The 25,386-nt window shown below is 45.8% G+C and overlaps 1 protein-coding gene across 6 annotated transcripts in view; it reads left to right on the forward strand.

Annotated features, from left to right (window-relative positions):
• Nucleotides 1-25,386, forward strand: part of LOC144762369 (epoxide hydrolase 1-like) — a 324,885-nt gene that overhangs the window by 240,122 nt on the left and 59,377 nt on the right. For all 6 annotated transcript variants that reach the window (XM_078647539.1, XM_078647535.1, XM_078647538.1 and 3 more), the window contains 3 exons: nt 6,253-6,480; nt 7,455-7,584; nt 16,502-16,713. In XM_078647539.1, coding sequence (XP_078503665.1) covers nt 6,253-6,480; nt 7,455-7,584; nt 16,502-16,713 — 570 coding nt within the window. The remainder of the gene's footprint in view (nt 1-6,252; nt 6,481-7,454; nt 7,585-16,501; nt 16,714-25,386) is intronic.

Consider the following 25,386-nt stretch of genomic DNA (forward strand, 5'->3'; position numbering starts at 1 on the left):
CAAGGAACAAAAGAAGACCTATCGCCCGTTCCAGAGACGGTACGGGGCGCAGGGCAGGGGGCGAGGCCAGCAAACTGGACAGCAACAACAACAACAGTTCCAGAGGAGGCCCTTTCAAAAATGTCAGAAGGGCCGAGGTGGGCAGCAATCTGCCACCGCAACCAAGGGCCCAGCCGGGTCTAGGCCCTGAGCTGTTACTTCCCCGTCATTCGTTACCCACTCTGGTGGGGGGAAGTGTCCTATACTACCTGGCAGAGTGGAGAAAGATTACTCCGGACAAGTGGGTGCTGAATATTGTTTGCAATCGATACAGTCTTCGGTTCATCAGCCCACCTCCAGCAATTCCACCGGTTTGCTCGCAGTTTTAGCTGCGCGAGCTACAGGCGGAGGCCAATACCCTGTTAAGAAAAAGGGCGATAGAAGACGTCCCTCTGTCTCAAAGGGGAAGAGGTCTTTACTCACGGTTCTTTCTGGTACGCAAGAAAGACAATAACGAGTTCAGGCCCATTCTGGATTTGCGGCAAGCAAACAAATGGATTCGCAGGGAAAAGTTTTGCAAGCTGTCTTTGCACCAGATTTACCCTCCACTGCAAAGGGGAGACTGGCTGTGCGCGATCAGACCTACAGGATGCATACTTCCATGAGCCCATTGCACAGAAACACCGGAAGTTCCAGCGATTCCAAGTTGGCGCCAATCACTATCAATACACAATACTACCGTTCGGGCTGAAGTCTGCGCCCAGGACCTTTTCAAAATGCATGGCAGTGGTAGCGGCACACCTGAGAAAGAACAAGGTGTTTGTCTACCCGTACCTGGACGATTGGTTGATCAAGGCATCCTCCTTCGCGGAAGCCCAATCGCACTTCCAGAAGACGTCTGTTCTCTTGAACGAGCTGGGGTTGCACATCAACATGTCCAAGTCTGTCCCGACTCCGGTCCAGTGCCTCCAGTACTTGGGAGCCTCCATTAATACGCCGTCAGCAAGCGTGTTTCCTTCGGAGGCGAGACGTTTATCACTCCTTTGGAAGGCTCAGGCTCTTATGACCGTTCCATCTACAACAGTGAGACCGGGGTCGATGGCCTCCTGTATCTTCCTCACGCCACACACACGGCTGCACATGAGACCGCTGCAGGAGTGTCTGGAGGATCATTGGGACCAGAGGCGAGGGAACTGGGACGACAAGATACGACTGTCTCTGCATGCTCTACAGTCTCTGAAATGGTGGTGTTCAGCGGAGAACCTCCTCAAAGGGGTTCCCTTCCACAAGGACATTCCCACTCAGACCATCGTGACGGATGCTTCGCTCCACGGCTGGGGAGCACATTCCGTAGAGTTACAGATACAAGAAACGTGGTCCCCGATGGAGTCCACGTATCATATAAATTTCCTGGAACTCAGAGCGGTCCACTTGGCACTGAAGGCCTTTCATCCGTCCTTTCAGACCAACTCTCTGCTTGTACAGACTGACAATACGACCACGATGTATTACCTCAAAAAGCAGGGGGGTTCGAGATCGCGCTCTCTGTCGCAGGAGGCGCAGGCGTTCTGGCACTGGCTGCTAGCCAGAGGACTGACGATAACGGCTACCCATCAGCCAGGTGTGCAGAATGTTCAGGCGGACGCGCTGAGCAGACTGATTCAGGAAAACCACGAATGGGTCATAAACGACGAAGTACTCAGAGACGTCTTCGCCAGGTGGGGCACTCCAGACGTGGATCTGTTCGCCACTGCCGAAAACAGCAAATGCCGAGACTTCGCGTCCAGGTATTACCAGCAGGGGACGCTGGGGAATGCGCTATGGATCAACTGGTCGAACAGCTTTCTGTACGCTTTTCCACCCGTTCCCCTAATTCCGGCGGTGCTCATCAAACTGTCCCAGTCCAGGGCGCGGATGATCCTAATTGCCCCGGAATGGCCCAGACAGTGGTGGTTCACGGACCTGCTTCACTGGTCTCTTCTTCCTCACATACGGCTGCCGTGCCGGCCGGACCTTCTCACGAAGTTTGGGGGACAGATGGTACACCCCAATCTCTCGTCTTTGAGTTTGGCGGCATGGCTCCTGAGATAGTGCAATATGGCTATTTGAATCTCCCTGCGGATTGTATGGACATACTGAAGGAGGCTAAGAGACCTTCCACTAGGACTTCTTCTGCTTACAAGTGGAAAAGATTTTGCATCTGGTGCAAGTCCGAGAACTATGATCCAACGACATGTAAGGAAGATGTCATCCTTCCATAGCTTTTGCATTTGGCGCAGTCTGGCCTTAACTTCCATTCCATTAAGGTCCATCTAGCTGCGCTGACTGCCTACAGGAAATGCCCTTCACAGACTTCCTTTTTCCAAATTCCTGTGATAAAGGATTTTTTGGAAAGCTTGAAGAAAGTCTTTCCTCCTGTTCGTCTTCCTTCGCCTTCATGGGAATTGAATGTGATGCTGTCCAGATTGATGAAGGTACCTTTTGAACCTATTCATAAGGCTTCGCTACAGCACCTGTCCTGGAAGGCGGCGTTCCTCGTGGCCGGTACATCGGCCCGCATGGTGAGTGAAATTCAGGCGTTGTGTTGCCAAGAACCTTACACTGTGTTTCATGCTGCTAAGGTTGTAATGCGTACTCACCCTAAGTTTCTTCCTAAGGATGTTTCTGATTTCCATGTTAACCAGACTATAACGTTACCTACATTTTTTCAGAATCCTTCCACTCCAGCGGAAAGATCTCTTCATTCCCTGGATGTCAGAAGGGTGTTGAAGTTTTATCTGGATAAAACCAAGGATATTCGTAGGACAGACCAATTGTTTATCAACTATGGGTCAGTCAGGACTGGTCTTGCTACCTCTAAGCAGTCCATCTCGAGGTGGATTGTGTCCTGTATACAATTGTGTTATCAAAAGGCTAATAAGACCTTCGGGGGTAAGCCTAAGGCTCATTCCACCAGGGGCGAAGCGGCCACGACAGCTTTGCTCCGTAATGTTCCCATTGCAGAGATCTGCAGGGCTGCCACTTGGAAGTCGGTCCATACCTTTGCTATGCATTACTGTCTGGACTCTGATGCCAAGGCAGATGCTCAGGTTGGGCATGCTTCGCTGCGAAATCTGTTCGCACAGTAGTGGGGTTGTATTTCTTCTTCTCCACCGCCGCTTTGGTATTGGGGATGGGCTTGCCATTCTATTCACTAGATTAGGACTATACACAGAGATCCCCTACTACAGAAGGAGTGGTTTCTTACCTGTAACTCCAGTTCTGTAGTAGGGGTATCTCTGTTATAGTCATAAGCGCCCGCCCTCCTCCCCGGTGGAGAAAGATATTCATGTACTGAATTCTACAGGTCTAGCTTTATACGCCTCCAAAAAGAACTGAAAGTGGAGGGGACCTGCTGTGCATTCTGGGATACTGAGAGTTCTGGAAAGTTTCCTTAAAGGCACAGTATCCCTTTTTGAGCCACATAATGGCAGCCCATGGGGCTTGTCTGTCCACCCCTTCCTCTCTATCTTTCCAGAGGCTTTCTTGGTAAAAGGGGAAGTTGTTCTATGTGAGAAACTTGGCAGGCTGTGCTGAATTTAATTTTGGTGAAATATCTAGTTGAAGTACTGGACAGTGTAGCCTGATAAGTATAGGCTGCATTATTTGTCTTTAAATTCTCTCTTAAGTGTCTATGCAGGACTGCACATAAAGACAGCTTAAGAGAATATTTTTGATTGCGCCGGGGTCCCCGCACATGAGCGGGACTATTTACTAGATTATGACTATAACAGAGATACCCCTACTACAGAACTGGAGTTACAGGTAAGAAACTACTCCTTCCGGTCCGTTGGCTTGGTATATAAACTAACCTCAAGTTTGTCTTCGTTTGCCATTATCCACACATCTAAAAAATTGATTTTAACATTACTAGACCCATTCAATAATGTGCGCTTTGAAGGGAATAGTTTCTTGAAAAATATATCTCACCTCGAAAAAGTCCATTACAAGATTTGCTATTTCGGGCGCAAAACAACAGCCCATGGCCACGCCCTTAACCTGTAAAAACAGGGCTTCCTTAAAGGCAAAGAAGTTGTTTTTTAAACATATTCTGGCCAATGCTAATAAAAAAAATCGGTGGGTACCTGATGGGGTCCTGGTCTTTTCTCCAATACATTCATCATCACCACTAATGCTTCGTCCTGTGGGATGTTGGTGTAGAGACTTTCTATGTCGAAAGAGACCAACAATTGTTGATCCCTATCGAACAAAAAAAAATTAAATTTTTGAAATCAGATCCATAGTATTCCTAATGTATGCCCTTGTTTGGGCTACAAAAGGTTTTTATAAAAAAGTCAATGTACTTAGCAAGGGGTTCCAAGAATGACCCACAGGCCGAAATGATCGGTCTTCCTGGGGGTTGAAAAGCGTTTTTATGTACTTTGGGAAGTATTTATAAATTGGGTGTTTTCCCTCCTTGGTGCAGCCTGGTGCTGGCACCCAGTGATAGCTGGTGATGGATGAGCCTGTAGCCCCACCCATCTTCTCTTCATGGAGAGGAGGCCTTAGCGTGTGGAAGAAAGGTTATCAATCCATCCTGCTGAGGTCTGCCCTCAGCCAGGGTCTGGTTATGGCTGGCTCAGAGAAATATGACAGTTCTGGATGACCCAAAAGCAGTACAAATATGACTTTGAATACTCTTTCTCACATCTGTTACAGTGGACTTAAGTGCATGTCTGGAATCTGTAGGCCTCATGAAAGTAACTCTAGCCTATGGGCTCCACACCCCCAGAGGGGAATAATGAAGTAAAAAACAGTAAAGCCCACTGACTTTCCCTGGCATGTTCCTTCCCAGTGTATAAAGCCTATTCCATGTCACCACCCAATTCTGCATAAGTCCTGCCACACCATTCACTCTGTAGCTGTTCCTGGACTGCACACGCTAGGAATCTCCTCTGCGCAGCCTCTACACGTCTGCACATGCATGTACACCTGTGTCTGCATGTAACCAGCCTGGATTCCCTTACTCCAGCTGCTGCGCAGTGGCCTGGACAAGCCAGGGGGACACCAGTAAAATCCCCATGCAGTCTCCTTCATCCTGAGTTCACTGTGGGTGAGTCCCAACTTATGAGGCTCCCCCACAGTAAAAGCTCAACAATTAGGTGCTCAAAAAGTGAAAGATCTGTACGGCCCATAGTGTTATATATCTATCTATCTATATATATATATCTATCTATATATATATATATATAGATATATATATATATATATATATATATCTATATATATATATATATATATACATATATATCTCTATATATATATATATATATACATATATACATACATATATATATATATATATATGTGTATATATGTGTATATATGTTTTTGTTTTTAATCTCTCTCTCCCTCTTTCTCTCCCTTTCTCTCCCTCCCTCCCTTTTTTGTAGTCCTGAGAAGAATAACAGAAGTGTTGTTCTTATCAAGGCTTAAATTAGGGGCCCATTACAGAAAGTGCCATGTGCACCTGCTTTTTGCACCCTTGGGGCACTTTGGCATTACAGAGGGGGACGCAGATTTTGTGTGCCCCCTTCTGTAATGCAGATCTTGCCAGAGCTAAATGTGTGCTGACATGATCTCAAGGGCCATTGCCTCATTCGTAAGGGTGTGTGACCCGATGCAAATCAACAAATCCTTTGCTTGTGAGCTCGCTCTATAATAAAGATGCACATGCCGATGCAAGAAGGTCATCAGGAGGCACACTGATTGTGGACCCCACAGGCACTGCTTGAAAGGGGGTCCCAAGGACCGCCTCCAAGCATCCCTTTGCAGGCGGGCGCAGTCACTGACTGCACCTGCCAGGTGCTGCCTGCACAATACAAGGCGGGCTGCTGGCTTCAAATAACCTACCCACCTCCCCCTAATGTGCTATCCCTTATGCCGGCATGGGTTCGCGTCTCCACTTGGAACAGCGCATTTACTGTGAAACAGAACTCCATTTAGGGGAAATAGCAAACTTTTTAAAAGTCATCTGACATCCTCAGTAGTACACCTGGCAATTTATGCCTGGGCTGTTTTCCAGGCATACTACCCTGGACCTTAGTGAATAGAAAAGGAAAGGGAAAGTATGCTCAGGCGAAAGCATAAATCTCCTGGCCTCTTAGTATTTAAAGCCTGAGTAAAGATGATGCCATTGAAGTCATGTGCATAGCATTAGGAGGAATAGTTTTTCTCTGTTGTGATCATGACTCCTATTCAATTTTAGCATCTTTCTTTTCTTGTTATTCGCAGGCCTTGATATCCATTTCATCCATGTGAAGCCACCTCACTTACCCGCGGGACGCACTGCTAAGCCGCTGCTGATGGTCCATGGATGGCCAGGGTCATTCTATGAGTTTTACAAAATTATCCCTCTCCTAACGGATCCATCCAGCCATGGTCTGAGCGATGAGCACATCTTTGAGGTCATCTGTCCATCCATTCCAGGCTATGGCTTCTCAGAAGCTTCTCACAAGAAAGGTAAAGGTGGTGGGTCTTACACTGACTGGCCAGTTTAAGTCGCGCGGAAGGATGGAGTGAGTATCTTACATTTCTGTCCATCATTTAAACTCTGCTGGCCTTGCCTTATTAGATTTATGAAATGGCTGGTAAAACCCATCTCTTTGAGCCATGAGAATGAAAGAACAAATGAGAGTGCTTGTGGCTTGCATTCTCATATAATTGATAATCATATCCATGAGTAAGAAGCAAAACAAACTAAAAAGCCTTGTATTGGATAATATGAACTTAAGTAGGAAGGAAATATATAAACTTCCATACATCTAACAATTAGACTTACGAGTTAATCAAAGTCAAAGGACTAGTCATATTGGAGTTGACAATCATATTGTGTAACTTTTTTCAACTGACATCTAACGCACACCAATGTTTCTGCGGTGATGTTCATAAAAATATATAGAAATAGAGGAATGCCTCTCTTTCAAGAAAATAATATCTGTAAACACTAATGCTGTGTCCCGTGCTCCACAATTGTCAGTGACCACATGCAATACCCAACTCCTGCTGTGGCACAGTACATGCAAACATGAGACATTTGCAAAGGAGCCATCGGACACCGAGTGAAGAAGTGTTGGACAGCCGAGTTCCAAGAAGATCTAACACCCCTGTGGTCCTCCTTGCCAGCCTCCGTGACCTCATCATGGAGGCAGAAGACCGCCCTACGCCTACGAAGCCTCAAAAAGATGTAATGGTCTATCTTGATTCATGGTTATAGCACTTGTGACTCCATAGTCAGCAGAATCAACAGGTCTTGCCACAATAAACCTAGTTCAAAAATCATTTATATTGACTTAAAGAACAAAAGACTGGATCCCGGCAAGCCTGTGGGGTTACTAAAACATTTAATAAAAACATTATTTCCAGAGGAAGGCAGTCTGATTCTCCACACCAGCGCAGTCTGTTGGTTACTGTGCAACTGTTTCTTCTTTTTCCAGGATGTGAATCCGTGGCGGTGGCCCGCATATTCTACAAAATGATGATGAGGCTGGGATTTCGTGAGTTTTATGCTCAAGGCGGAGACTGGGGATCCTTGATCTGCACCAACCTTTCCCAAATAGCCCCCAGGTAAGGAACATATTCTTTTTCCCATGAGCATTTTACTTCAGTCAGCATGGCTTGATACAAGAGGATTTGTGAATCACTTTACATAAGGATATTCAGTGTTGTGCTGTTCAAGGCTGCTGTGCCCTGAAGACCACAGTTACCTCATTGCACTTGGACGTTTGCAGAAGCTTGTCTTCACAGTGCATGTGTTGCATTATTTGTCTTCTCCTGAAACTGAACTGTGAAATCAGAACACATGTCCTGCTCCTGTATGCTTATCCCCTAGTATGGATCCCTTCCATGTACTGTTGTATAAAATTTTAGGACCCTATTGTAATTTTCCCGATTCATGCCCTTATATAGGTATAAATAGGCTGTCCTGTTTTCAGTTTCTATTTTTGGTAAATTCTGGTGGTTTTTTTTCAGTGTTTTCAATATCTTAAAAAACAGTTGTTATCAGTTGTTACACATTTTCACGCCACTAAAAAAACCAGAAAAAGTGTTTTTCCACTTTTTATGGAACGTTTTGCTTTCATCATTGCTTGCTTTCTGCACTGAAAGAACATGGTATATAGACAGTGTACGTATAGTGTATATGAGGTCCAAAGAGATTTTTGCAAATTAATCTTATTGTAGTAAACCAAACAATACTTCTTCAGTGAGTCTTTGGTCATGTGCGCTCTCGCTTTCCCTCCCATGTAAACTTCTGTGAAAAGGACCTCTCAGCATTCATAGCCCCTTGGGCTGAGAACCGTCAGCTAAGGGGCACAGTTGGGATGACTCTTTCTTTGATGCCACATAAAGCACGCAATGATAAATATTTTCTTTTCAGTTCCTGGGCATAAGAAAACAGTGCACCAGAATGGACTAAAAAGTCAATAGCATCCCTCATTAACTCTGAAGATTTTAAAGATGCTTTCAGCATACCATCTAACAAGTGGCAAGGATCTCCTACAGGGAATCACTTCAGCTCGGGTATCAATTTTGACAGGTCATCACACAAATTTTTATATACATAGCTGAATCACTACAAATACAAACACTATAACTCCAATCTTTGTTGAACTTGGAAAGAACCTTTTTTGCAGAGCATAACAAGTGACACTGCGTTCAATGTTATCCAAAAGTCTGGTGTCACGTTTCCACCACTATCCCAAATGTTTGGTGATGTATATACTTGTCACTATACCTTGCATTTAATGTTTAAGGCCTGAGGTGTTGGCAATTCACCTACTAGCAATACTGACGAACTAGAAACTATGGTCTGATGTATTAAGGGTTTTTACCCATTCTCTGTGGGCAAATGTGATGACACATATTAGGAAAGATTTTTATGAAACTAGCCATTTTACCTATCGGTAAAAGAATATAATGCAGCCAAAATATCAAAAGTGAGTTTGATATGTCCTGATTCCCTAGTTTATAAAATAATTAAACTAAACCTAAAACGTGAAACCAAACCCTGCATCTTTAGACCAAAGGCCATAAAACTGAAAAAAGTAAAAGGAAGAAGAAACAATATTTTAGTGTCATCCCTAAAGAACAAAACTCAAGCAGAATAATGTTAGCCAGTCTTTCTTACTGCTTGCTTGTATGACAAAGTTACATTTTATTGACCCCTTCAGTAAGAACAAAATGACTCTTTCACTTACTTTTTCCTTCCTTTGAATGGCATTTAGTTTGTGGTTGTGCAGGTGTGTTTTCAGTGTTTATATGTTTTCACCGGTGAGGGCTATTTTTCTTTCGGTGGGGTTTTATCAGTTATTATAGGTTTAAACCTAAAACCCCACAGCCTAGGTATAAATCACCATATCCTTATATATGCATAAGAATCAACCATATTTAGACATAGCTCATGCAGTCCAAGTACGGCAGGGCTACTTCCACTAGTTCCGAAAATCGACATCGATTTCTTGGAAAACTCGGCTTCAGCAGCTAGAGACTTCCCCTTGCTCGAATACTGACTTGTCCAAGAACTCATGGAGTTTTCAAAGAACTGAGACTATTTGATGACGTTATTATGTCCACCTTTACGTCAATCTCGGCACCTTCAAGGTGTAAATATGCCCACACTTGCCATAGCAAACACACGGTGGTTTGGAGCAGTTCGACTATCTACTTGCCCAACGCGCCCTGCTACTGCAAGTGCCGAAGGAAGCCGACCCTCCAGCAGATGCACTGAGAGAGACGCTGTCTTTTCTCCTGCCGAGAAATCCAGCTACAGTGTTTCCAAGCTACCCTTGCAGGTTGTTGGGAAATCGAGTCCTGAGCCTGACCTTCTTCATTCCAAATCAAGGGACGGAGCTGATTAGACCCTAAAAGAAATCTTGGACAGATTCTGGGCAAAGAATACTACTTTTATGCTACACCTTACTTACTCATTTCTTCGAACTAGGCTTAGGTTAGGTACACTGGGGTAGGCGTATCTTAGAAGCACCAGTTGAGTACTTTTTAGCCTCTGTTATTTATGTATGTATTTATCTATGGTCTAGGAACCATACAATGCTCTTACAGTATTATTTTTTTCTACTCTTTTTACTGTATACATTATATTTTGCAACCAGTTTTACGATTGTAGCAGTTAATTTCTTATGCTTGAGAAAGAAGACCGTTCAATAAATCCTTTTATTGAAAACGCCCGTCTCTCTATTTCTCTGCACCTCTGGTGAAACGAAGCATGCACGATTGACTGAGTAAAATATCTATCTATTGTTTCCACGACGCTGAAGATCAGTTTTATCTTGGGGAAACAAAGTATGCGGTTGTCAGAAACTAAATCCCTTCTTGTGAACTCGAGAAAGTTTCTAGTGACCTCTGATCTAGCTGGCGATCACAATTAAGTCTAATATATTTCGATAGAGACCTAGTAGACCCAAGTCCTACGTCACATCTATAGGATATATTATTCCAATGCGCAGAGCCTATTGGGAATATAGGAACTACACTACAGTACCAACACCTGGAGTATGGAGCAGAACTCTGTATCTGTACCAGCTGGCTTTTAATGGCGCTTCATCATGATGATCATCACAATATAAGCAAAGGCCACGCTTTTGTTGGCTTCTGGGATATGACTGTGTCATGAGTGCACAATCCACCACTGCTGCTGATACACCTGTCTGAGCTTACATGCCTTTTTTGAACGGAGGCACTTTTCTAAATTTCAGAAATTCTAACTTTGTGGGTTAACCAGTGGGAATTGCAGAATGCACAGAAAGGAAACCTTATTTGTAAATGCATTTTATTAGCAGTGCTCCTAATTAGTTGACGCAATAAATTGCTTCGGTATGTAGGAGCAATGAAACTAAATTCCATCATTATTAAACAAAATCAGTGTGTGACAGTAGTGCCGTTTTTTGTTACAGATCTTCTTCAAACTTGGCATGATTTGTAAGAGGCCCTTTGTTTGGGTTTAGTGCCCATGTGTTTTGCCTAAGTTGCTGAAACATTCTGCTTGTGGTCCTTGGTGTGCAAATCCTTCTTAGTTCATGTCTAGACAAATAAATGCCCAGATTACTTCCTGGTAATCTTCATAACTTTTAGTGCTACTTGTCCTTGTCCGAGGCCTTACTTAGGAGGTGAATCCCACATCGAGACAGGAACAGTAGAAGAAATGCTGAAAATGTAACCCACCCACCCAGCTGTGTCTCAATAAAGCTGAATGCTGATCCATTGTGAGAATGATTGCGATTTATGCCATCAGCACCTGATTGGATCAGGAACTACATCTCCCAGCATGTCAGTGGTATAGTTTACCTGATTATCCAATCAGTGAGCCAGCACCACATGAATAGGAAGATAACGAAATCCACGTAATACGTCACAGGAAGTCACACAAATTTTTAATTAGTCTGTTCTAGGACAGGCTGAGCCCGTACTCCCAACTCAGAGGCATCATGGAAGCAGCATAACCACTGGCGTCCTTATTCAGGAGTTCTACACCTAACCCACTAAAAAGGCAGCGATACAACATGTAGCACTATAAAAGATCCCACTCTGGAGTTCTGACTCCACACACCTATCCGAGAGGAGTTCTGTGGTAAACAAAGATCCCAGCTCCCACCAGATTGCTGAGAAGGACCTAATTCCAGTTGACAGAAGCACCTGCAATACCTTCTTGCCTGTCCCATGTAGTATAAGATATTTCAGTAGATATCTATGGGCCTGCATAAGCATCACACATTATCACAATAGTACTGAATGATTGATTGTAAATTTGGGTTTGTTTTCAATGGTGTGCTATTTTCTTCCAGCAAAACAATTCCCAGTTACAGCAAGTGTTCATGTGAGATCAGACCATGGGATAACACTCGTGATACGGTGGTGGGTCTGACACGTGAATTCATTAAATTGAGATTAGACTGTCTATTATTGCAGTGCTATTTCCTTCGACCACAGTGATCAATGGCAAAGGATGGTAATTGATATGAGAAACTACATATGTGACTCCACAATTAACCAAAAACAACAATAAGCATTGTACATATTAATCATAACTGTCTGGTCTTTAATGCACTGTCCTGAGTAGGTTATGATGTCTTGCCCTGTGCACGACCTCACTTTGAATGTTCTCCGCCATAGGCGATCGCAATCGTTAAGATTATGAGAACCTTAATAATGTTGGCTGGACATTCGATTGCAAACCTGTTTTATGATTACTAGGGTACCCAGCCTTTCCAAAAACAGAAAAAAGTCCCCTCCCCTCATCAGGGACCACATTGAAAGTGTGTTTTGCATTGTGATTCTCTTGATACTAATCATATTCAGGACATTTTTAATGGTGAATTTATGAAGAGCAAGTATTCATGATTATTATATGTTTGCATGTGTGACTATAGATACACATGCTTTGCATGCTCCCACCATCTAGTGTTAGATTCGGAGCTGTGCAAATAGTTTTTCTTCGAAGATGATGTTCGAGTCACAAGATCAAGTGACTCCTCCTCCCGGTGATATTGCGCATGAGCATCGACTCCTTTATTAGATTGTTTTGTCTCCGCTGTCCAGTTTGGACGTGTGTGCCTCTCCTCGGTGTTCAACTCCTTCCAGGATGGGTCTTCAGTACTATCCTGTTTTCGATGGAATAGTTTGTCTCGATTGTGCTTTTCCCTTACTGTGCCGCTTTAAAACTTTGTCGGTTCGGGCACCAATCTATTGCCCTTCGGGCGTCGCCCATCTCTGATCTACCATCTCACATGCACAGTCAGTGTAGAAGATGTGTTCCTGATTGAAAGGACACCTTTACAATTTTGCCCGCAGTGCCACTCCAAATATCTGCACACTGATCAGCACTCGGTGTGCAAACTCTGACTCTGCTATGCCTGCAACTCTTTCCGTTCCAAAAAGACTCTTCATGACCGAATGGCTCATCAGTTGCAGATGTATCATCGGAGTAAAGACGACACTCCTGAAATTTTCGGGGAGAAGAACTCCCAGGAGGAGACTGCTGCGTAAGACGAATAATGGTCTTTCTTTGAAGAAGACGACACTGGCTCTGACATGAAGGAGGAATTAGAGTACACACTGCCACTCGAGCAGCGCGTGGGTACTATCGATCCAGACCCTGCTCCACAACCCAAGCACACCTGAAAACACTTGCCCTTCCCAATACTAGAGGTCGCCAGACCACCACTGCTGTCTGGCCTTGGTCAGACCCCAAAAAACACTTTGGATGCCCCACCCTCGGGCACGGCACTGAAAATTTTCACCAAGGTTAAGCCCGTTGTGTCGACTTCCTCGAATTAAGTGCATTCTTGGGTCGCAACCAAGGCTTCGAGACATACTTGGCAATGGAACACATCTACCTTGGTACCGAGTAAGAAACATTCATCTGTTCCGAAACCGTCAGAGACCAAAATCTCATAGCATTCCTCTTGTTTCCATGTTTCCTGTCGAGCCTATCCTTGAAACTATGGACAATCTACAACGCAAGATCTAAATTCAGGAAGGCACCTGGCAAATAATGGCCTCTCCTCCACTAAAGAGGCATTTAACCTTTGAGGATGCATTGGACGCTCCTGTTCTCCCCAAAAAAGAACAAAGCTACCAGTCCTATCATCATCCTCCTCTGCTGCCGCCACACCACCTCCACCACCATAATCAAAACCTCTACCATAATCAAAACCTCTTGATGCTACACCTCCAGGGTCACTAAGATCAAACACTAGGGGATCGGGAGAGCCATTAGGGGATCCTGACCCCGGGATGCATATGACACAGGTCCCATGTTGCCTAATGATCCATATATTTATCCAGCCTATCTGAAAGAAACAATTTGTTATAGATTCCTTACCTTAGAATTATCCCCATGATTCGAACAGGCTCCATAAAGTTTTTTGTCAGCGGTACCCCTGCGCGTTTAAAGGTGGCGTCGGTCGACTCCGCGTTCGGCGTCGTGGTCGTGGGATGGCGTCGTGGTCGTGGGATGACGTCGTGGTAGCTACATAGATGCCGCCCTTGCGAGCTGACGTCAGTTCTTTCTTTTTCCGTGCCAGCAAGCGCAGATCTGGAGAGAGCAGTACCTCCAGTCACTTTTTGACTGACTTTGCGGGTGGTGCCCCTCCCAAGGCTACGTGTGCGGAGCTCGTAGGGTTGGCTCTGGGTTTCTCCCCCTTCCAAGGACCAGGAGCGACCCCTGCCCAGCTTCGTCAGTTTTACAAAATGATGCATGGCATCTTTGAGCAGCCCCACTCAGCTGGCATGCCTTTGGGCCCCGCGGGCTTAGCTGGGGGCCCTGGGCCTTCAGTACCGGTGGGTTCAGCGCCGCAGGGTCCCCTTGGATCCAGGCCTGGATCTGGATCGACGCTGATTGGCCTTGTTACGCCTTCCCCAGCGCCGATTCCATGGGCATGACGTCCGCAACCGGCTTCGGCTGTGTCCCCAGCCGAAGTTGACCCCAGCATCCACCGCGCTGTTTTGGCTTTGTCAAATTGGGATTAATCACCACAATACTACAATCAATTTCTTCTAGTTCTTGTTCTGGGTGTTGTGTCAGAGTTATTGCTTTTCCATGGATGGAGTCTTTATCTGTCATGGAACTTGGGTTGTGATCTATCTTATCAATATTTCCAATGGTGAGTACTTGCAACTTCAGTTTTGGTGTACACACAACTTCTTTACTCATATACAGTGCGCAAGTGCTATTTCCTACATCAGCTGATATTTGCAAAACCCTATCATATGAAATACAGATACCTAGTTAATGTAGCATGTCTATCAGTTCTCGATTTCTCGTTTGACCGTGGATAGAAAGAGCAATGTTTATAGACAGAGGAGCTTCTCTTTTGCTGTTATGTCTAGGAGCTGAAGTAGAGTCTGTTCTTGAATTCTTTACACTGTTAAACATCAGTAATTTAGAAATAGACAATGGTCTATTGGTAACGGCTGTTTCACAGAAACACCGATCTCTTATGTCTGGTCCATCAAGTATAATTTTAACAAGGGCAAGAAGCGATTCTGTAACTGATCAGTTTCTATAGTCATACCAAACGTTTAAGTTTTCAGATTATAGCATCCTGTCCCTTCTAACAATGTTTGCTGAACTGGCAATATTTACAGTGTCAGAATTTGATTCGTCACAGGCAAATACTAATGCAGATCCTACGCTGTCTTTGAAAGTTAACAGGAAATCTCGTCCTTCATTGTTTGCCTTTAAACCTCTTGTATTTCTGAGAATTCTCTTTTTAGTCTTTTCGAATTAACCTTACCTGCAGTGGAATCGAGCTGCTTTACTCTGCTTCTGTAAAAGTTTACTAAGTCACAGAGTTTGTAAATTGTTTTAACATCTCCCTTTTGGGAATCTTTCAGATAAGATACAAGCTTGGCTAGAGCTATTCCTTTTACTATGCTCTCACAAGGTGATTCGTTATTCAGCATCCTGTAAAGCCAATTTTGCAATAAGTGCTGCATCTTGAACTTACCCAGCACATTGACGAACATTTGCATCCACACCTTCTGTTTTTGCTTTATGCATTATAGATGTATCTGATTTGTTGCAAAAGAAACGTGTTTTTATTCCAGGAATTTTATCTGGAACTGGAATTGCCTAACGTGTTTTCACTGGGCTACCATATAGATCTGCATGACTGTTTTCTTTTCCGAGCCTGTTGCTGCTTTAGATTGTCACCCTTGTTTAACCTCATGCATGCTCGTGACGGAACCGCTCCGTCACGAGCCTCGGGTGAGCTGTGCTTGTGACGGAGCGGTTCCGTCACGGCCCGGCCGCCGCGTTCTATTGAACGGGCGGGGCCGTGACGGAACCGCTCCGTCACAAGCACAGCTCACCCGAGGCTCGTGACGGAGCGCTTCCGTCACGAGCATGCGAGCGCCGCGCGGCCCCCCCTGCCCCCTAGCGCTGCGGCGGAATTGCCGCCGCAGCGAAGGGGTTAAACCCAATTTATGCCACACTGCATTGTTAGTTCTTAATATCTGCTCAATACAACAACAATAATTAAGCCATTCTAGTTCTATATTCATATGTACGCATTTCAATTCTTTACATTTCTTCAGGGTATGGTCTAAAGCACTATATCCTGACCTATAATGTTTGCATGTAACATTTGCTGGTCTAATAAGTCAATCTGAAGTGCTTTCCTGACAAAGCACACAGATGGACCGATTTGTTGCAACAACATTGTGCTGGACAGCTTGACCACTGGTTGTGGGTGTTGCAATAAGGTATTGTTTCGACATGCTACACATTTTCAGGCATTACAGAAGATGTGTTGAAGCTGAAAAAAAAGAATGGTACATATTAATGTATAATACATTATATTAAATGCTGATACATGTTCATAAGTATGACTTTTACATCAAATTTATAATAGATTTGAATTTTAAAGTTCTGTACATGATTTTGGTGGCCATTTTAGTTTTGCATTTGAAATCCAGTATTTTTATGAGGTGCTAACATTAATGTATATACAATTCTTTTTTGCAGTCATGTCAAAGGCCTCCACTTGAATAAGGTCTTCGTCCCACAGGGGCCATCTCAGTTCTTCTCTATCTTGTTCGGGAAATACTTCCCTGGGCTCTTTGGGTTGCGAGATGTGGATGTCCAGCGGATGTTCCCTTTTATGGAGAAAGTGTTGTATCACATTGTGAAGGAGAGCGGCTACTTGCATATTCAGGCGACGAAGCCCGACACTGCTGGTAAGATCTGCAGATCTACATGTCCGGATGCATGTGTGCGGGCAATGAAAGGTACCAGCCTTTGATTGGCTTATTAAAAACATCTTTGGAACTTATAGTATTTTGTGGGCATGAACATCTTATAATGTCCCATTAAATATTCAAGGTGACGATTTACATGTGGAGCCTAAAATTGTGAATCAGTTGCACCAGAGCCTTGGGAGAAAGATCCAAATACATGGCAGGCCTGGTGAAAGTAACCAGTCACAGAAGAAAACCTGAAAAATAAAAGCAATCTCTACATAAGGCCATGCGCAGATGTGAGCATCTGTGCTAGCAAGAGATAACTGGAAGACGCTGGAGTTGCAGGTGCAACAGTCAAAGTAGGGCAGCAGTCGGTCCCAACTTCTTCTGACTCCTGACACAGATTTTACTCCCAAGCACCACTCATCTATTTTTCTCAATAGCTTCACTGATCTGCCATATGTGGTTCTCAACCAACAGTCTACGGGTTCTTCATTACACTGTAAACCGCCACAAACAAAGATAGCCTTCATCATTAGCCTTAATTCCCACTGTCGCACACCTCCCACAACCAACCAAAGACTTTGTGTGACCTGTGTTTACCACACTCAAAAACATATTCACAAGCCCCTTATGACGCCAGACTGTTGCTTTTTGTGACACTCTGGTGGTGCACATCACAAACTCGGGTGAACAACCTTTACAACGAACTACCGTTACAACGCGGTCATTACAACGCAAACCATTACAACGCATTGCGCTGGGGGGCACTCTAGGATAGGGAATAAGTTTAATTTACTATCCAACACCTTCCCTAGTGTCCACGGGCACTGGAGTTGGAATAGTAAATTAAACTTTTCACTATCCAGCACCCCAAAGCGCTATGCGTTGTAATGGATTGCGATGTAAAAACTGCGTTGTAAAGGCAGGCGTTGTAATAGCCTGCGTTGTAACTTCATACATCCCACAAACTCGTATCTATCGCTGTGTTACCTTACTCTGTGCTCGGGATGCATTCCATGTGCATTGTGGTGGGTTTGCCCACCCACCACCCATGGATTTTGATGCTGCTCCTGATTTACAAGAGCATGTAACCCTGCACAAACACCAAATCCTTATACCTCCTGAGGTGAGGCGTAACAAGGAGAAATTTCTATATTTCTCCTCATTATTACCTCTTTATATGTGTGCACCATTCTGCAGCACTCAGGGAAAGAGGAAAACGCCTCTTGCACAAAAATAATCTTGCAGGCAACACAGGCACCCTTTGACAGTGGTGCAAGGGTACCTGCATTAGTGCTAGGCAGCCGAAACAGTGCAAGCACAGGGAGAAAGGACAGGAATGCACTGTATTACATGAATATGGTGCATTCCTGCCCTTTCCCTTGGGCGTAAGGAAGGCGCAGCAAGGAGACTTGCTGCACTGTCCTCGTAAATGAGGGCCTCAGCGACTGGACTAACCAGGTTTTTAAACATAAGTCTAACAATTTAAAAAGTCTTCACACCACAGCCAGCCACAGGCACCTTATTATGAGTCGTCAGTCCCTTCATCGATACACATGCCTCATTTGAAGGGTACAAGAGGGACTTTTGATGTTGTCAATTATTTATTGGAGGAATTTTCAATGGGCTGATGAAGTAAGGTGTGTCTTGCACTGATCCACCCTAGGGTAGTTGATAAATATATTCACTTAGAGGAGGAGCTCCGCGGGCATCCAAGATGGTCGCGTGAGCACAGATCTCCCCGGACCCGCGCCGCCCTTCACGGATATCCTGACTACATCCTGATTTTAAGGACGGGCTTTTGTTCGCACATCCTCGCTGATCTTCCTGTCCTTTGAAACATCGAATTCGGACGCTGGGGTCCATTTCTACATCGCTGCTACTTTTTGCGGCCCACCCCGAGGCAGACCGGGGGCTCAGTTGCTTGGCAGGCCGGGGAGTAGTTGAACAACAACGGCTGAGGGGGTCTCCACCCTGATCGACCCCCTCTTGACTTTCGGTTTCGTTTTCTACTCCCGGCTCGGATTGACGGAAGCGCAGCCCTGATCCACCTTCGGCTGGCCTGGTGTCTATCTGCTGTTTAATGCTGGCCCTATAGAGTGCCCAAACTCCGACTTTCTTGGTGCCTATGTACATCTGATCTGGTCTTGTCTGTCTGGCCACTTCACGACCGGCCATTTTTACCAGGTCGCGGAAACCCCTTCCGGGCCCCTTCTCCAATATGGCCACCGGACCTGCTGCCGAGCGGCGCAAGATCAAAGCACCTCTCCGTGGGGGCCCAACCCAGACTAACATTATGGACCACTATTCGCAGTTAAAGGGGTCCCCTGGTGGTTCTGGTCGCACTTCAGACGATCCTAAGACTATCTCTTCAGCGCCTTCGGAAATATCCTTGCAGGACGTCATGGACGCCATTACCAGCATGCAGGCCTCTATGGGACAGCAGTACGAGGCCCTTGCCTCTAAGATCGACTCGGTGGCCGTCCACATCACGCTGATTAGAGCGGATCTGGCGAAGACCAACGAGAGGGTCAAGTCATTGGATTTGAAGACTTCTAGACTCACTACGGATGTTACGGAGGCCCAGACTGAGATTGGTAATCTGTGTTCCTCACACGACCTGATGGCTCTTCGTCTCGAGGCTCTTCCCGCCGGACTTAGCAAATTCTTTGCTGTTGAACGCGCTCATCGAGTCCCTGGCGGGAAGGCGAAGTTGGGTGCTCCCCCGAGGCCCATTATTGCCAGATTATTCCACTTTAGGGATTGGGATGCTATTCTTCAGGCCTCTCGGGATAAGGGCCCTGTGAAATTCGACAATGCCTCTGTTTCTTTTTATCCTGACTTTTCACCGCTTGTTCAGAGACAAAGACTTGGATTTCAGGGTGTGAAGAGACGGTTGCGGGACTTGGGCCTCAAGTACGCCATGTTGTTCCCGACCAGGCTTCGGATTGAATATGGAGAACGTACATTTTTCTTTGATCGCCCGGAAAATGTTAGTGACTGGCTCGACTCCCCTTGCCTAGAAGAGACGAACGTACTGAGCACCCCGGAGGCGCCGATGGGGGTGCGCCAGAGTGAAGGTTGCCCTGTGGATCCTGGCGTCTGAACTTTTCTACTCTTTCAGCTGAGTCTGGACTTTGGTCTTCTTTTTTAGGCCTAGATTAGCCTGGGGGTGGCGGGGGGTAAATGGGGACTCTTCCTCCTCCTGGGTTCTTTGCGTAGCTTAGTTTAATAATGGGGCGACCGGCACACTGCAAGTTGGGGTGGCTTATGAGTCGTACGCAGGGGTGGGGGGTGTTGTAACATGTTCAAGTTGGGGGGCGGTGGGGGTGTGTGTATGTGTTTCTTTTTATTCACGAGGCATTGTATTGTTCTCCTTTGCTCTGATCATTGGGCCCTGTGTGGGCGCTGCTCTGCCTACTTCTCGGGGATGGGGGGTGGCGAGTTGAGACTGCTATCCTGGAATGTCAATGGATTGGGTGACAGAATTAAGCGTGGGATAGTGTTGCGGTTCCTTAGGCGTCATTCTCCCGACATTGTTCTCCTACAGGAGACGCATCTAATAGGCAATGCATGTCAGGCTATGAACAGGCGCGGGTATCGTCTGATGGCCCACGCTAGGTTTACTTCTGGTTCCAGGGGGGCCGGTATTCTTATCTGGTCCTCTCTCCCTTTCGAAGTTGATGAAGTAAGGCTTGACGACAGGGGGCGCTACGTGGCGCTCACTGGTAGATGGGAGGGGAAGACATTGTCCATACTCTCAGTGTATGTCCCCCCGGGCTTACAGACCTTGACCTACGCTGATCTCTGCAAGGTCCTTTTGGAACTTCCCGAGGGCCTCCTGATTATGGGTGGGGATTTTAATTTGGTTGTCTCCGGCACCTCTGATCGTCATCCCCCTAGGGATTTGCCCAGGGCTCAAATGTGGCTGAGTGAATTGCTTGAAACTTTCGGGCTGGTAGACGGCTGGAGATTACTGCACCCCACACATCTACAGTACATTTTCCACTCTGGGGCACATGGTAGTCTTTCAAGATTGGATTACTTTAATGCCATCGGTCCAATCCTCCTCCATTAGAGAGATTCGTCAGCTCCCTAGGGGTATTTCTGATCACTCCCCCTTGTGGCTTCGTTATGAGGTCTGGGCGGGCAGTGAGGGTAAGGTCGCCCCTATCAACCCCTGGTACTTCCGCAATCCTAAAACCCGCTCTGAAATTGTGAACGCTATTGATCATTATTTTGACGACAATGTGGGGTCTGTTTCTTCTGCTGTGTCATTGTGGGAGGCTTTCAAGACAGTAGTTCGTGGGCAGTCCCTGTCCTTGATTGCCGCTGCTAAGAAGGCTGCCAATGTGGAGGTGGTGCGATTGGAATCTGAGATAACCGCACTTGAGGACGATCTTCAGACAGGCATCTCCAGTGTAAAGTTGCATTCCCTTGCCTTGAAACAAGCTGATTACAGGGCTCTTGTGACTGATGCGGCGAGAATGATGTATAGGGAGCAGCAGGGCAGGCTGTATGATGTGGGGGACAAGGCGGGTAAATTGCTTGCGTGGTTGGACAAGAAAGAGCGAGTGAATCGTGTTGTTCCCGTGATTGAACGGCTTGATGGAGAGTGTGTTACTGACCCAATTGGGATCGTTCAGTGTTTCGCGGACCACTTTAGGACTGTGTACACCTCGGTTTGTGGTAGGGATGAGGAGGACTCTCGTTTGCTGCTGCGGGATATCGCTTTGCCTTGCCGACACTGACAGGGATCTCATGGACGCTCCGCTCACAGTGGACGAAGTCGCTGTGGCTATTCGTTCCCTCCGTTCCGGTAAGGCGATGGGCCCCAATGGTTTGCCCATTGAATTGTACAAGCTGCGACCCGACAAAATGGCGCCCTACTTAAGGGACATGGTCCTTGAAGCTTTGGAGTTTGGTTCCCTCCCCTCGGACAAACGACTTGCTACTATCGTAGTCATCCATAAGGAGGGTAAGCCGCGGGATTGTTGTACTTCGTACAGACCCATCTCTTTGCTCAATGCCGAACCTAAAATTTTGGCTAAATTATTGGCTAATCGTTTGATTACTGTGATCGGGGACTTGATCCATCCAGATCCATCCGGTTTTATCCCGCACCGCAATACTGCTCTGAATCTTCGCAGACTCAATGGAGTTCTCGCGAGAGCCGGGACGCTCACTGAACCGACCATTTTGGCTTCCCTTGACGCTACCATGGCCTTCGACACCATCGAGTGGCCTTATCTTTGGGCGGCCCTCTCGAAGTTCGGGTTTGGGCCGGGATTCATTGCCTGGATGAAACTTCTTTACGAGATGCCCCTGGCTCAGGTGGTAGTCAATGGGAAAGTGTCTTGCGTTTTTACGCTTGGGCGTGGTACCCGGCAGGGTTGTCCGCTGTCTCCATTGCTTTTCGCTCTCGCTTTGGAACCTCTGGCGGAGTGGCTCAGTTGGGAGCCTTCTATGCGGGGTATCCGATGGTCTCCCGACTTTGAAGATCGAGTCTCGCTATATGCGGACGACATCCTTCTCTACCTCACTTCCCCTCGGAAGTCCCTGAATGTACTTTTTGATGTTCTGACCTCCTTCGGAAAGAACTCGGGTCTCATTATTAATTGGGCTAAATCCTGCGTCTACGTTTTGGCGGGAGATCTCCCTCCCCTGCCTCGTAGATTTCCGATTCAAGTAACTGAGACCGGTTTTAAGTACCTGGGGATCCACATTTCCCTGGACCCTTCTAGGTGATATGAGCATAATTTGCTACCCCCCCTTCAGCGGCTCAAACTAGATGTTGCGCGCTGGCGTAGGTTGCCGTTATCGCCCCTCGGTAGAGCGGCGCTTTTTAAAATGTCGCTGCCTCGTTTTTTATACGCGCTTCAGAACTCCTTTGACCCGATCGCCTCGGGCTATTTTCGTGAAGTGGAGAGCCTGCAGAGACAACTGGTCTGGTATGGGCGTGCCCGTATCGCTCTTTCTCAACTCACGCTTCCGTGGTATGATGGCGGTATTGCCCTCCCGGACATCAGGCGTTATTACTGGGCATCTCAGTTGAGTGCGATTAACCATGCGACCTACGCACCGGGCCCTACCCCGGCTTTCTCCATGGATAAATTTCTTTTGCCAGGGGGGACCTTTAACAGAGCGTTGTACTCCGGGGGGCTCCGCGGAACACTGACTGGTCCCACCAAGATTGCTGTGAGGGTGTGGCGGGATGCGAATGCGGCATTGGGTTGGTGTGGCAGATTTACTCGGGCTACCCCTTTGTATGATTCTGAATGTTTGGGGCATCTTTGGAGAACGAAAGGCTTCGATAAATGGGATATGATTGGTATAAGCAAGGTGGGTGATCTGTGGTCGAAAGGTACTGCCAAATCCTTCGACGTGTTGAAAGTGGAGTACGAGCTTGGGGACACGGAATACTTCAGGTATGCCCAGGTCCATCACGCTCTATTATCTGTGTTTGCTGCGGGTGATGATATTCCTGAATCCTCCCCCCTGGAGGACCGTATTCTGGATGGCCACGTACCCGACAGCACGATTTCATTGATCTACAAGAAACTGATCAATAGTAGAGCTGACTTGCTGGTACGCCTTAGGGCCTCGTGGAGCGCTGACGGCCTAGAATTGGATGATGAGGACTGGCAATCTGCTTTGTCCTCGCCCAAGGAAGTCGCTATTCCTGCTTGCCTGAGGTTCGTCCAGCTTAAGATACTCCATCGAGTGTATGTTACCGGGCCGTGTCTGGTTCGAATGGGCTATTCCACGGATGGGCTGTGTAAGCGTGGCTGTGGAATTTCTGGCACCTTCCTCCACATATTGTGGGAATGCCCGGAAGTGGTCGAGTTTTGGTCCCGAGTGTATGTTGTGATGGAGAATGTCACAGGTGTGTCGCTGCTGCCCGAGGCCAGGCGTTGTCTGTTGAATGTTTGGGAGCCCAATGACTACAGCACCGCACAGATTGCGTGGGCGACCCTTGGAAATATGGTCGCAAAAAGGGACATTGCTCAGCTTTGGGGATCTCACAGACCGCCCACCATTTCCATGTGGAAGGAGAACATGGACGGGTGCATGTTCCGGGAGAAGACTGTGTACCTTTCCCGGGGCCGGCCCAGGAAATGGGGTAGGATCTGGTCCCAATGGAACGCTTATCGAGGGAATATATGTACTCCCCCGCAGGATGTAAACCCTGATGTTTCCACGTCCCCCTAATTGGCATCCAGCTTTCCTTTCTCGTTAATATTTCTGCTTGTCTCCTTGTCCGCCCCTTTTTACCCCACGCAGATTGTTTGCAATACATGTTTCTACCTCTGGAGCTCTGCCCGCATGGACTCATGATCATGTAACACTGTACTTTTGCCTTGTGAATTTTGGTTCTTTCATTTGTATGTTTGTTTGATTTAATAAAAAATCTTAAAAAATATATATATATTCACTTATGGAAATGTTAACTTCTCATGGATGTGCACATATGTATCCAAACATCCGCAGAATATCTCTTATAACCAGACATAAAAAATCACATGCTGAAACGCACAGATCCACACACATACTGATAATTGCTCATGCCCACTGATATATAGGCAGGCAGAGCCTGACACAGGAATACACAGACGCCCACAAAATCTCATTTTCATAAATAACACCACTGCTTCTCAATCTGTTGGGTAAGAGAGAGAGAGATTTCTCTGCCTTCTTCAGTGCATGTGAAAACGTCATCAAAAAGCAATGCATGTTTAAAATCCTTCAAAACTGATTTCATTGGAGGAGCGTTTAAAATGGCCAGAGACAAAGGACTGCCAAACGACTTAGTGCAAAATGCTGGTATTAGCTGCTGCCATAAAAACATCTATATCTGCTGCTAGAGTCAAATGGTAAACACCTCGTTTTTTTCTGTTTAAAAACATTTACAGTCTTTTTATAGACAATGCAGCATGAAATCTTGCATAGAAATAACCAAAATGTTACAAATGTACCATACATGAGGGCAGAATCCGCACAGTCCTTTGTAGAGTAAGTATATATATATATATATATATATATATATATATTCACTGAAAAAACCATAGGTTTCAGGAGTTATATAGTTAGGAATTAGTTTTTAAAAAACCTTTGAAATTCACTCAAAAAACTATAAGTTTTAGTGGTGTTATAGTTAGCTGGACATTTTACTCATACAAAACCAATGAAATTGCTCCTATATAGTTAGTTGTACTAACTATATTTCGCGCACCCGCAATCCACTGCTGATGATGTCACATATTAGATCATTCATGACATGGTCAGTGACATCACTGATGACATCTCAAATGACATCACTGATGACATCATCCAGTGAATGTGGTTTGCTTCGTTATTTAAATATGCATTATATATATAGCAATTTACATTGAAGAATGAGTGGATATATATAAATAAATATTTGAATGGAGGATTTAGTAGCAGTGTAATTGACGGTTTACTTGACCAATTTATAATGTCTCACTAAATATAGTGGATAGTGACTAAACTGTGTGAATATCTGTATCACTTTGTCAGTTGTTGTGTAAACTGATTCTACAGTTGGTTACTAGCTATATGAAAGTCTATATTAGTTATTGATTAGTTAACTGAGTATTTGTATGGGAGTGTGAAAGTGTGTGTGGTTCGGTGGGGGTGTGTGACTGT

Source organism: Lissotriton helveticus, chromosome 6, assembly GCF_964261635.1.
Source record: "Lissotriton helveticus chromosome 6, aLisHel1.1, whole genome shotgun sequence".
Lineage (NCBI taxonomy): Eukaryota > Metazoa > Chordata > Amphibia > Caudata > Salamandridae > Lissotriton > Lissotriton helveticus.